The sequence below is a fragment of the Ailuropoda melanoleuca genome, chromosome 14 (genome assembly GCF_002007445.2).
Source record: "Ailuropoda melanoleuca isolate Jingjing chromosome 14, ASM200744v2, whole genome shotgun sequence".
Taxonomy (NCBI): Eukaryota; Metazoa; Chordata; class Mammalia; order Carnivora; family Ursidae; genus Ailuropoda; species Ailuropoda melanoleuca.
In genome coordinates, this window is record NC_048231.1 from 93,516,155 (window position 1) to 93,529,405 (window position 13,251).

Here is a 13,251-nt window from a genome sequence, read left to right on the forward strand (position 1 = left end):
ACTAGCATGACCTCTTCTGATAATTTTTGCTACCTCCTTCCACCAAGAGATGCTGTGGAAGAATGAAAAAGGATTTGATTTAGTTTTGAAATTCAAATGAACCAATGATCAAAATGCCTTAATGGAAAATTGCGCCATTAAAATCTATTTTTAAACATTGTTTTATAACTTAGGTAGGTCTCATGCATGTACTGTGATAAATGATCAACGAACCGGCTGGACACAACTTTGCTAATGGATAAAGACAGTGTGGCTGATCTATCAGTAGTGTTGTTCTTGGAAAGGAGGGTGAGGTCTAGTCTCCCCCACACATACCAGTGACGTGCACTGATTGTGGCCAGAGACCCCTTCCAGATAAGTCAGCTCCTACCAAGCAGGGGCTGCCCAGAACAATCACCTCTTGTTTCTCCCCATTTAATAATTGTTTTGAGTCTCAGTGGACATGAATTCACGTATAATAATTGAGAGAAAATACTTAATCACTCATGTCCTCATTTGCAGTGTTTCACACCTGACCTGGCACAACTTCTATGGAGGGGTGTGACCCCAGCAGTCATCCGGCCTCCTCCTGGCCTGTGACATCACTGGCTGCCAGACTAATGGGGCTTGGCCTTGACTTTGGGCAGATTCATCCTTACTCACGGAGAGCTTCCAGTAGCCTGGGGCTGTTTGGACAACGCCCTTAACTGGCCCACCCATTGCTCCATTAACTCCTGATTTGAGAGAGGGGCTCTCTCCACACTGCTCCTTTTAATTAAATATAGGAACATTGGGCATTCACATAAGGTTTGCACTTTTCTGAGTGGATTGCAACACAAGAAGTTTGATTTTGAAGGCAGACTTTGCATTTGAAAGAGGGACTATATTCTAGGCTTATTCTAGGTTTTAGATTTTTCAGTAGTGCTCTGGAATGATATCTAGAATGCTACTGAAAAGTGTTGCTCCTGTATGATGCAAAACAAGCCACTCCCGGGCATATCTGTGCGCCGTGTGAATATCTCGTTTGTCCTCTAGGTGGTCCGCAGGGACACCTTCGAAGCAAGGGCTGGAGGGCTGCCCCCCTCCCCTTCTGCCCACTCTGTCTTCCAGTGACAGCCTCTGGTTTGTCTTGTCTGGTTTCTTACGTTTCTGAGCCTCTAAAACAGCCACTGATTCTTTCAAGGAGTAGCTGGTTTGCTCTAGCCTTTACGGGTTACTCTGACTTCATGGAATTCTTTTTTAAATAACTGCTTTACTGAGATATAATTCACATTAAAATTGACTCTTTTACAGGGCACAGTTTAGTTTTTTTTGTTTTTTAGCCTATTCGCAGAGTTGTGCAACCATCACCACTACCTAATTTTAGACATTTTTATTAACCCTAAAAACACCCGGCACGCATTCATGGTTACTCCCCAGTTCACTCCAACTTCCCCTCTCCTAGTCCTAGGCAACCACTAATCTATTTTCTGCTGCTGCTTCCTTTTTTTTTTTTTTTAAGATTGATTTATTTATTTTAGAGAGAGTGAGAGAGCAGGGCAGGAGCAGAGTGATAGAGGGAGAGAGTCTCAAGCCGACTCTGCTGAGCATGGAGCCCAATACAGGGGTGGATCCCGCGACCCTGAGATCATGAGGTGAGCTGAAATCACGAGTCAGATGTTCAACCCACTGAGCCACCCAGGCACCTCTCTTCTTTCTGCTTCTATAGATTTGCTTATTCTAGGCATCTCATATGGCCAGAATCATACAATATATGCTCCTTTGTGATTGACTTATTTCACTCAGCATAATGTTTTCAAGCTTTGTCCACGCTGTACCATGGGTCAGCACTTCCTTTCTTTTTATGGCTGAATGATAATCCATTGTATGAATAGACCATAATTTATTCATCCATTCATCAGCTGGTGTACGTTTGGGTTGTTTTTATTTTGGCTGTTATGAATAATCCTGCTATGGACATTTATGTTCTAGTTTTTGTGCACATATGTTTTCATTTTGGGGGGTATGTACCAAAGGGTGAAATTGCTGGGTCATGTGTGTAGTATTTTGAGCAACTGCCAGATTGCTTTTCCAAAGCAGCTGCACCCTTTACATTCTAACCAGAAATTCTGAGCTTTCCAATTTCACTACACCTTTAATATTTATTTTCTGTCTTTTTAATTATAGCTGTTATAGTGGGTGTTTTTCATGGTTTTTATTTGCATTTTCCTAATCATTAATGAGATTGAGCATCTTTTCATGTACTTATTGACCATTAGCATACCTTTTTTTGGAGAAATACCTATTCAAATCCTTAGCCGACTTTTAAAAAATTTGGTTGTTTGCCTTTTTATTGAGAGATAGAAATTCTTTATATATTCTGGTTTCAAATCCCTTACCTGATTTGCGAATGTGTACTCCCGTTCTGGGGAGTAATTTTTTTTTTTTTTGTCTTTTCATTTTCTTGGTGGTGTCCTTTGCAGCACAGAAGTTTTAATTGTGATGAAGTCCAGTTTACTTATTTTTTTCTTTTGCTGCTTGTGCCTTTGATGTCATATCTAAGAAACCATTGTTTAACCCGAGGACACAAAGATTTCCTCCTATGATTTCTTCTAAAAGTTTTATAGCAATTTGCCCTAATATTTAGGTCAATGAGCCAACTTGAGTTAACTTTTGTATATGGTATGAGGTAGGGTCCCAACTTTATTCTTTTGCATGTGGATACCCAGCTCTCCCAGCACCATTCATTATTTGAAAGGACTATTCTTCCCCCCGCCCCTGCCCCGTTAAATTGTCTTAGTACCTGCATTAGTCATGTTGGGCTGCCATAACAAAATATCCTAGACTGAGTAATTTAAACAACAGAAATATGTATTTCACAGTTCTGGAGGCTGGGAAGTCCAAGATCAAGGTACTGGTTGTTTCGGTGTCTGATGAGAGCTTTTTTTTCTGCCTTGCAGATGGACACCTTCTTGCTGTGTCCTTATATGATGGAGAGAAAGCTCAATCTCTGTTTCTTCCTCCTCTTATAAAGCCACTAATTTCCTTGTGAGGAACCCATCCACATGAACCAATATAACCCTAATTTCCTCCCATCCCCAAATACCATCAGATTCAAGGTTGGGACTTCAACATATGAATTTTGGGGCATCATAGACATTTAGTCTATAACATTATTCCCCTGGTCCCCTCAAATTCATGTTCTTGTGTACAAAATGCATTCATTCCATCCATAGCTCCAAGAATCTTAACTCATTCTAGAATCAACTCTAAAGTATAAAACCCAAAGTTTCATCTAAGTATCATCTAAATCAAATATGGGTGAGACTTGAGGTATGACTCATCCTGAAGCAAAATTCCTCTCCAACTGTGTATCTGTGAAACAAGACAAGTTATACATAATGGTGGGACAGGCATAGGATAGGTATTCCTATTCCAAAAGGGAGAAATGGTAAACAAGAAAGGGTGATGGGTCTCAAGCAAGTCCAAAACCTAGCAAGGGGAATTTCATCAGACTTTAAGGCTTATGAACAATAGAAACTTCCTTCTCACAGTTCTAAAGGCTGGAAGTCCAAGATCAAGGTGCCTGCAAATTCAGTGTCTGATGAGAGGGCTTTCTGTTCACATATGGCTGCCTTTTCACTATGTCCTCACATGGTGGAGGGAGCTAGGGAGCTCTGTGGGGTCTCTTTTCATAAGAATACTGATCCCATTTATAAATACTAAACCCATTTATAAGAATACTAATCTCATAAGAATACTAACCTCCACATTCATGACATAAGCACCTCCCCAAGGCTACACCTTCTAATACCATCATATTGGGCCTTAGGTTTCAACATATGAATTTGGAGGGGAGCATAATATTCAGCCCATAGCAACTAGATAACTCAAGTGCTTCTCTGTTATGACAAAAAATTTGAATATATATATATTTATTATATATATTTTTTCTTCACCATTCTAGAGCTTTCTTTCACACTTGAATGTTTTCTAATACCATGAATTGCTATATATTTTGGCTATCGGTAAGTTTATCCAAAAGCACCACATACCTTAGGTGAAAAAATCACAGCTTACACAAATGGGATTTTAGGTGTTAATAAACATGTTCTGGATCAAAAGAGATACCATGAATCGTGAGTAATCGCAGTGGCTCCCTACTCCTTTCCTTACGCAATGCTTGCAACTCCATTGATCTATGACATCCAAAGCTCTTTCATAACTGTTTAACATTCTATCTTAGCGTTATAAAAGCTGAGGCCTAGATTTAGTTTCTCTTATGTGTTCAACCCAGTATATAATCATTTGTATTTGTCTCAGAGAATTCTGAGAAAACTCATTTTCATATGGATAAAGGATTCCTGCAGGTCTGTGTTCTAGTTTTACATAAATGTTTAATTTTCATAACACATCTAGGTATTATTTTGATCAAAGTCATAATTAGTATATGTAAGTTTTTATCTAGAATATCTTCTTGAGAAGCGAAAGTATCGGTTTCTGTTCTTGTCAGTAGTGCTGTGGAGCCATAATTATAAAAGCTATGTGTGTTAATTAAAATACATTTGGAAATATAAGAAAATGAAATGAAACATAGAAACATTCTATAAAGAGTGGGTACTTCTGACCTACCCCAAATTACATTGCTTTGGTTACTCTCATCCATTCCAGCCAGGTTCCAGAACTTTGTCTTGAGGCTTCTGTGAAAACCCAGATGGGGGATGGGAAGTTGGAGAAGGGTGCTTGATTTCCTCAGAGCTAGACTTTGGATGGAAATGACTGGCCCCTGAGTTTGCCACACCCTACTCTTGTTTGTTGGAGGAAACAAACCCTGTTTGTTCTTCAAACCCTGACCATTGGGCAACCCCGGTTTCTTCCTGCCTAGGTGGAACCCCCTAATTCTTGGCTCTGGGGTTCTGCTTAGTTGAATAATCTATCTCAGGTTCAAAATATTTGATGTTCCCAATTCACTTGCGTTACTATGTAAGTGAAATAAAGTCACAAGTAAAGCTTTAGTTTTGAAATTCCACTTACTCTAAGGTTGCTCAAATTGATTATTTTTTTAAACTTTTCAGACTTATGGAACAATTATAGTATTAATACAAGGAATTCCCTTATATTCTTCACCTAAATTCTCCAAATGTTATTATGTTACCTGATTGCTTTATTATTCCCTCTCTGCCTCTACCACTTGAGAATAATTGCAGACATGTAGCCCTATTACCTCTAAATATTTCAGTGTGTGTTTCCTCAAAATAATGACATTTTCTTCCATATCATAGTGCAAATATCATAATCAGGGAATAACAATGGACATACTACTGTTATCTTTTCCCCCTCAATTTTTATTTAGATTCTAGTTAGTTAACATATAGTGTGATCGTGGTTTCAGAAGTAAAATTTAGTGATTGATCACTTACATATAACACCCAGTGATCATCAGGACAAGCACCCTTCTTAACACCCATCACCCATTTAGCCCATCCCCACCCACCTCCCTCCATCAACCCTCAGTTTCTCTATTGTTTAGTCTTTTATGGTTTGCTTCCCTCTCTTTCTCTCTCTCTTTATGTTCATCTGTTTTGTTTCCTAAATTCCACATAAAAGTGAAATTATATAGGTTTTGTCTTTCTCTGACTGATTTATTTCACTTAGCATAATATTCCCTAGTTCGATCCACATTGTTGCAAATGGCAAGATTTCATTCTTTTTGATGGCTGAGTAATGTTCCAGTGTGTGTGTGTGTGTGTGTGTGTACCCCATCTTCTTTATCCACATAATACTGTTATCTAATGCACAGATCTCATTCAAATTTTTCCAGTTGTCCCAATGTTTCAAGAATGCCAGCAGGGAGTCTGCTTGCCCTCTCCCACTTCCCCCAACTGGTGTTCTCTCTCTTTCTCTCAAATGAATAAATAAAATCTTTAAAAAAGAAAGAAATACACATGTCCAATTGTGTCTCCTTTTGTGATGATATCAACCATTGATGATCATGGCCTACCTGTACCAGCTCACTCGTGGTTATAAAGTGGTGCTCTAATCCCGTCACTTCTTTATTTACTAGCTGGAATACATCTATAAAGCAAACACTCTTTATCAGCTGCTTGGTTATCTGAGATTTGCATAGAAAAGGCAAAATAAATGTTGGGTTCTTTCCTTTTTGCATCCGTTCTCAAAACAGTAAATCGGTTAGGTGAGTGTATTCTTTAAGACAGTGAAAGAATGTAACTACAGACTGTGTTTGCTTACTTGCCAAGAATTAACCATACAAACTCTTTATGACAGACTCATCTTTGGTTTTCCTGAAGAACATGCCAGTGCAAATGGAAAATTTGGCATCTTTTGCCCGACAATGAGCACCGAGAGTAATGTGGCCCTTTTCATCTTCAAAGCATTTCAGGGGTAATTATTTCTCTCATCTCCTAAACGGGTAGGTGTTATTAACCTCATTTTAAAGATAAGAAAAGTGGACTTGAAGAAGATATGAGAGCAACCTGCCCCAAGCTAACAGGGCTCCATGAAAGATGAGAATATAATTTGTGTATGGCTTAATTTAGAATTTCATGCTGGGAAAAAGGTACAGGGAGAGCCAGAGAAAAAGACAGTAGAGACCACGGAGTCAGTTCTGACACCATGAATTGTGTAGGGTGCAGAAATTTGAGGACTTGCTGTGCTGTGGGTATTATCAGGGAAGCATTTGATGCTGTAATGCCTGACGTATGGCAGGTGATGAGCAAATGTTTGTCAGATGACTAAAAATAAGTATCTTGCCACATGTTGCCCCTATGAACATCCTTGTAGTATGACAAGGACCAGAAACTCTCCACTAGATTCAGACCCCTCAACCCTCAACTATTGTACACCTGGCATTTGGAAGATGATGATGTTTTTCTCTAAGTTAGAATTGTTTCGCCTAGACTGATTACTTCTTGTGTAAAGGAAAGGTAGTATTTGTGTGGAACTTTGAACATAGTTCTTGGTGATAGATCACATGTAATCGTGAGCCTGGATCCAACAAGACATGATATAATTCTTGGGAATTGGTCTTCTCAACATCAGGGTTGGCACTCAGATTTTTCACTGTAGAGACGGTGAAGTTAAAATAATCCCAATACTTTGGAGCTGGAACATACAAAATGTGTGTTCTCCACCCAGGCTGATTGCTCCAACAGCCTGTAATTGCTCAGACCTTGGGCAAGCTTGCCTCATCAGCACGAACATTTCTGCCAGGGGTACGAGAGTGAGGTGAAAAGCAAGGCAACAGAAGGAGTTTTTCAAAAGGAAAAAACCCAGAAGCCTCCTTCCAACATTGGGTTTGTCTTATTAGTCACCTAACCACGCCCCCTAACCTAAAACCCAGTGGTGAGCTTCATGAGGACCTGGAAGTTTATCTCCCCCTTGAAAAGAACTGCTAATACATTCCACGTACTATAGAATTTTAGTTCAGGAATCCAATGCTACATGTAAGACTTCCCAGGTGATAAATCTTAGTTTAATTTGCACTTCCTGTTTCTTCTGTCTTTTTAATTCTCAGTTCATCTGCCAGTAAACCTATTTATTGACTTTTTTTTTTTTAAAGGAACTGCATTCTTTCTTAGCTTTTCCGCTTCCCTAACTTAAAGCTAGCTTTGATGTTATGGCTGCTCAGCTGTTTAAAGGCATCCTTGTAATTTTTTGGACAGGTAAAGAGGAAGGAGAGGAATCCTGCCCACCTAACACAGCCTCCTCCCGCTCCAAATCTACTCAGAGCCTTGCTCCACTTTCCTTAGGCTCCTCCTTCTCTGTGATCTCTTTCTGTGAAGTCATGACTGCTAACAGTATGCTGACACTAGTTGCTCTTTGAATCTGGGAATACTAGAAGCTTGAAGAAAGGTTGAACACTAAGATGAAGGACACATTGTTTTACACAAGGAGAGTGAATACATCATTTTAAAAATACTAACAGGTGGTGGAGCTGGCAATATAATTCAGCTTAGGGGTGTGCAAGCATCATGGCTCTCTCATAGAGGGATGTGTGGGAGACACCCATTATGGAGGGCAGCCATGACTCCTGCCAATGAATGGCGCTTCGCACAGGGGGTGGGAGGGAGCTTGATTCTAACCAAATGAGTCAGGATGGTGATTTGGCTTTGTGGTGATTCTTTGGGCTTCCTCTTCAAAACTGCTTTTGGAAACAAAACTGATAATAAATGTCAAGGGATTCATCTTTGATTCATTTATTTTCTTCCATTCTTGAGCTATAATTAGGACTCCATACTTACTCGTTAACTTTTGTTTTTAAGCAGTGGAAGTGGTGTGGTATTTGTGTAGGCTCAGCCTTTGGAGTCTCAGTTCTGGGTGTGAGCTTAACTCCATCTCTCACTAGTAATTACTTAAATTCCTAATATCACTTTTCTCATTTGTAAAATTGGACTCATGGTACGTAACTGACTTGAGAGAGATAATACACACAAAATTGCTTTGGGGAAAAGGCTGGGTGTACAATAAGAACTTATAAGTTGCAAAGTATGGTAGGTTGTCATAGGGATAGTAATAATAAATATCTATGATTTAATATGAAATTTAATATGAAATATATATATATATATATATATATATATATACACTCCCCTCTTCAAAGTCTTTTTTTTTTTTTTTTAAAGATTTCACTTATTTATTTGAGACAGAGAAAAAGCACAAGCAGGAGCAGAGGGAGAAGCAGACACCCCCTGAGCAAGGAGCCCGATGCAGGTCTTGATCCCAGGATGCTGGGATCTTGACCTGAGCTGAAGGCAGACGTTTAACCGACTGAGCCACCCAGGTGCCCTCCGTCTTCAAAGTCTTAATCTTCCTCCCTTACTACTAGTGAATTCCACTTTTATTTTTGTTTTTCATATTTTTCTTTTGCTGTTGCTCTTTGCCATTTATAAAACACCCAGCCCTGAATGTAGAAAGGGAAAACCTCATATAAATTGGGTGTGTATGTTTGTGGATCTGTGTGCATGTGAGTGTGGATGTCTGTGCATGCTTGTGGTACAGCCAGTGATTCTTAGTTCCTCTCAAGCTTTATAGACTTAAATTTTCTTCCACTTAAAAAAATAATCTACACTTTTTTTTCCTCTATATCTACTATCTAGGTAACATTAATCTTTCTGAGGTTTGTAACCTCATGACAAGTTCTAGTGAGTGAAAATCACGATGGTTGACATTCATTGGACCTTTACTGGTGGCAGGCACTCTTCAAAACACTTGATATATGTTCTCTCATTTTGTCCTCATTACTTGAAGAGTTGCTAAAGTCAGTCCATTTTACAGATGAGGACACTGGGGCAAAGTGAGTTTACTAATTGTCAGAGGCCACAGAGTCAATAAATGGCAGAGCTGGGAAGCAGCCAGTCTCACCGCTAACCATTGGATGGCCTGTGTCAGCGAGGAACCTGACAGAAGCCTGTGATTTTGAAGGGGTGATCTGTGAACAACGGGTCCTGAACCACTGAAAGGAATTCAGATTGCAGGGCCTAGTCCTATTGAATCACAGTGCCTGGAGATTTGGGTCTGGGAATATGCAATTTGACTGTACTTGCTCTCCTGTCCCCCTCTTCTCACCCTCCTCACCACCCCGGATACCACCCCATCCCCCACACCAAGACTCTGATGCAGGATGGTGTCAAAGAACCAGTAGCATAAGTATTTTGATCTAATTAGATAGAAAAAGAAAACTTTGATTTATTTACTATAATTTTTAATTCTTTATGTTTGAAAATACTAAAACAGCAACTCTCTTTCTTGGAACTGGACACCAGTTGCTTTCATGACAGTCATTGTCCACGCCAGCCATTGCTACAGATAACTTAATGCTTTTCTGCTATAGATTTCTGCTCGTGTGCTGTTTTTACAAAGTTAAGATATGCTTATTTAATGTTAGTATGCAAAGCAATGTGTGCGTTCTGGGAGGGGGAGTAGGAATGTAGAGATAAATAAAATATGGTTCTGCTGTCACGTGGCTTGGGGTCTAGCGAGGAACTAAGCTCAAATACACATGATATCTGGGTGCGATGAAGGGGTACATGTACAGAATGGGGCTCAGGGAAGAAAGGCCGGGTCTCAAGTGTCATGGTGGGAGGATTTGGAGCTCCAGCAAGCAAATCCCAGAGGCCTCGAGGTCTGGGGGAAATGAGGACACTGGATAGAAAGTTTCCCCTGTAAATCCCACCTCGGGAGGAGAGCCCAGAACTATAGCTCTCATGTGAAGAGCCTGGCAGGGTGCCTTATATGCACAGTGTAAGTTGATTCATACATTTCTCCTCCTCCCCCCAGATTCCTTGGAAGCCTCCTTGAAAATTTCTTCCTTTTCCAAGTGAAGCCAGTTGACTTCACGTTTCTGAGACATGTAAATTCTTACATTCACTCTGTTGTTTAGCTGGTGCTGTCATCGCAGAACCAATGCTCATTAGAGGAAGGAGCGCTTTATATATTTTACACAATGTATTCTGTAGTTCACGTGAAATGGGTACATTGAAGTTCAGCCTAAACCAAGAGGACGGTGCTTCATACAAGAGCACAGTGGATTCATTAAGGGTACCACCTGGCTTTATGGGGCGCCTGGGTGGCACAGCGGTTAAGCGTCTGCCTTCGGCTCAGGGCGTGATCCCGGCGTTATGGGATCGAGCCCCACATCAGGCTCTTCCTCTATGAGCCTGCTTCTTCCTCTCCCACTCCCCCTGCTTGTGTTCCCTCTCTCGCTGGCTGTCTCTATCTCTGTCGAATAAAGAAATTAAAAAATCTTTAAAAAAAAAAAAAAGGGTACCACCTGGCTTTAAACTGGAACCTGGTTCCGCCATTTACTAACGTGTGACCTAGGGGAATTTATTCAACAGCCCTGTCCCTCTGTATTTTCTTTTTCATTTATAAAATGGAATCAAAGTAGAACTTATATGAAATAGGTTATTACAAGACATGTAGTAAAAAATCTTACATCATTTTTAAAAATGGGCACACAAGACAGCGTGGGCTTAAGTTTCACCATTTGGAAAGGAGGTATTTGGACTTGGTGATGACCAGGTTTCTTTTCGAGCTGTGTGTCGGCTCCTCCTTGACGAGCTTTAGTTGCATCATGTAGCGAGGCAGAGAGCAAGGCCGGCAACTGAGTCAGCACGGCAGCTAATGCTGCGGGGGAGGGGGTGGGAGGAGGGAGAAAGAGGGTCAGGCCTGTTCCCACTTGTGCTCCCCTCCTGGGGCAGGGATCCTCCTGGAGGTGCTCCTGGGCCCCAGGGCGTTGGGCTCCTGTCCTCCTCAGCCTGGCTCATCCAGGGAGGGGTTGGGCCTGGTTGCTGGGCTCAGGTGTGACACCAGCTTCTGCTGGGCTGCTGAGCGGGTCCTGGAGCTCATCAAAGGAAACTCTGGAATTTCTACTTCTTAAAAAACACCATTTTGCTTTTGAGTTGAGTAGCCTTTATTGCATGGCGTGGGTAATCTTTGACTACAGCTAGAGATTTATTACGCAAACGCCCAGTTGTGGCAGGTAGCTTTTTTGAAAGTAATTTGTCAAGAAACATAACTTTCAATCGTAAGAAATAATAGATGATAATTCTAGAAAATTTGGCAGATACAGGGAAGTATAAAAAGAAACTAAAAATCACTTTCAATTTCATCAGCTGGAAATGATTGCTGTTAAATTATTTGATGCACTGTCTTTAAGTCTTCTGAGTACACATACACACACACACACATTTGTCAACCTCAAGGGCATATACAGCAAGAACCAGAGTCTCTAAATATCTATCTATCTATCTATCTATCTATCATCTATCTATCTATCTATCTATCTATCTATCTATCTGTTTCTTAGCCCGCTGTTATGTAGCTTAATCTTGTGGGCACTACTCTTCAAAAACATGTATTTAGTTATTTTCCTTATGGTGGATATTCAGCTGGTTTCTAGTTTTTCTGTTATAAATAATATTACTGTGGATATTTCTGTATATTAGCATTGACTTTATCTGTCATTATTTCCTTAAGAAAGATTTCTAAAAGCCATATTATTGGGTCAAAGGAGATGAATATTAAAAAGGTCACATATTGCCACATTGATATTATTTCCCAGCAGGGTTGACTAATTTACATTTCTACAGGCTGTATTGAAATTCTTATTTCTGCTGGACATTTTGGAAAGATTGTATTTTGATTCTTATATTTGTTCCTTTTGTCTTGTAAGGATTACATAGAAAAGGAAACTTATAAAATAGCTTATATATACAAATATTTGAAAAGTTGAATAAGAAGTCACTGGGTCACGTAACTCGATTACCTAATGAATTAAAAACCAGTCATTAATGAACTAATATATTGAATTTTCATCTCATTTTTATGTCACATTCAAGGCATTCCATACTATTCATTTTCTAGAGTCATTGAGCTCTTTTTGGTTAGGTAAAGGCAAGTTACACTCTCTGACCTTTATGTCTACAGGAACATTAGAACCACGGGTCCAACCCCTCTCACCTTTTTACGGTGCAGGAGCTTGAGGCCCAGAGAAGCTAAGTTTCTTGCTGATGATTAATGCTTACTGAGCCATGGAGTGTGGCTCAGAATTGACTCCAAGATGAATTGAATCCTCTTTCCCACACTGTCACCTTCTTTTCCTCTATATCCATCAAACCAAATGTAAGTGATTCGATACTGAATTTTCTGCTTGGATATACCCTGCATCACTGATACTATCTGTGGCTTAATTCTGGAGTCTTGCTTTACAACCTTTATTTATTTTTTCAGCGTTAGTTTTTTTTCCCCTGTAAGTTTGCATCTTAGTAGAAATTTCATAGGAGTCATTTCCCATTACAGGTTATCATTTAGTATACAATTTCTTCTAGAATTTTAGGCTTCTCAAACACTAGATGTGGAAAAGTCAGAAAGCATGAGAGCGTGTTAAGCTGTTGGATTCTTGAAATGGACATAGTTTGGGTAAAGGATTATGAATCTGGGGTTTTGAACACTTTTTTTTTTTCTGTTCGATCAGAAACTCTAAGGTCAAGTTGCCTTAACTTTTCTATTTCAGTTTCTCCACATGTGAAAAGGAGGAGACTGTTTTCAGGGATTGGATGAGGGCTTTAGTGTGTGATTTCTATGAATAGTTGGAAATGTGCACGGTTCTCATTATTCCTCTGTTGTACGGGAGAACTGTCATATGCATTGGAGGGAATCCTACCTATCAGCGGTGAAGAGAACATTTGATGATTCGTGGGTATCTGGGGAGAGTCCTTAGGAATTTTTGGCTGAAATTTATCTTCTTGGAGGAGAAGACAGAGCGAGAGCGAG

The 13,251-nt window shown here is 40.0% G+C and overlaps 1 protein-coding gene across 9 annotated transcripts in view; it reads left to right on the forward strand.

Moving 5' to 3' along the window:
* The first annotated feature begins 1,551 nt into the window (after positions 1–1,551).
* The window catches only part of SERPINB5 (serpin family B member 5), a 36,275-nt gene continuing 24,575 nt past the window's right edge, over positions 1,552–13,251 (forward strand). For 3 of the 9 annotated variants that reach the window (XM_034642462.1, XM_019797820.2, XM_034642460.1), the window contains exon 1: positions 6,250–6,388. Coding sequence is in view for 2 of the 9 variants with exons in the window: in XM_034642458.1 (XP_034498349.1) it covers positions 1,609–1,613; positions 6,244–6,360 (122 nt within the window). In the remaining 7 variants the exon portion in view is untranslated. Of the gene's footprint in view, positions 1,614–6,243; positions 6,389–13,251 lie in introns of those variants that run through there. The other 6 variants (XM_034642464.1, XM_034642461.1, XM_034642465.1 and 3 more) reach the window with 4 other exon arrangements.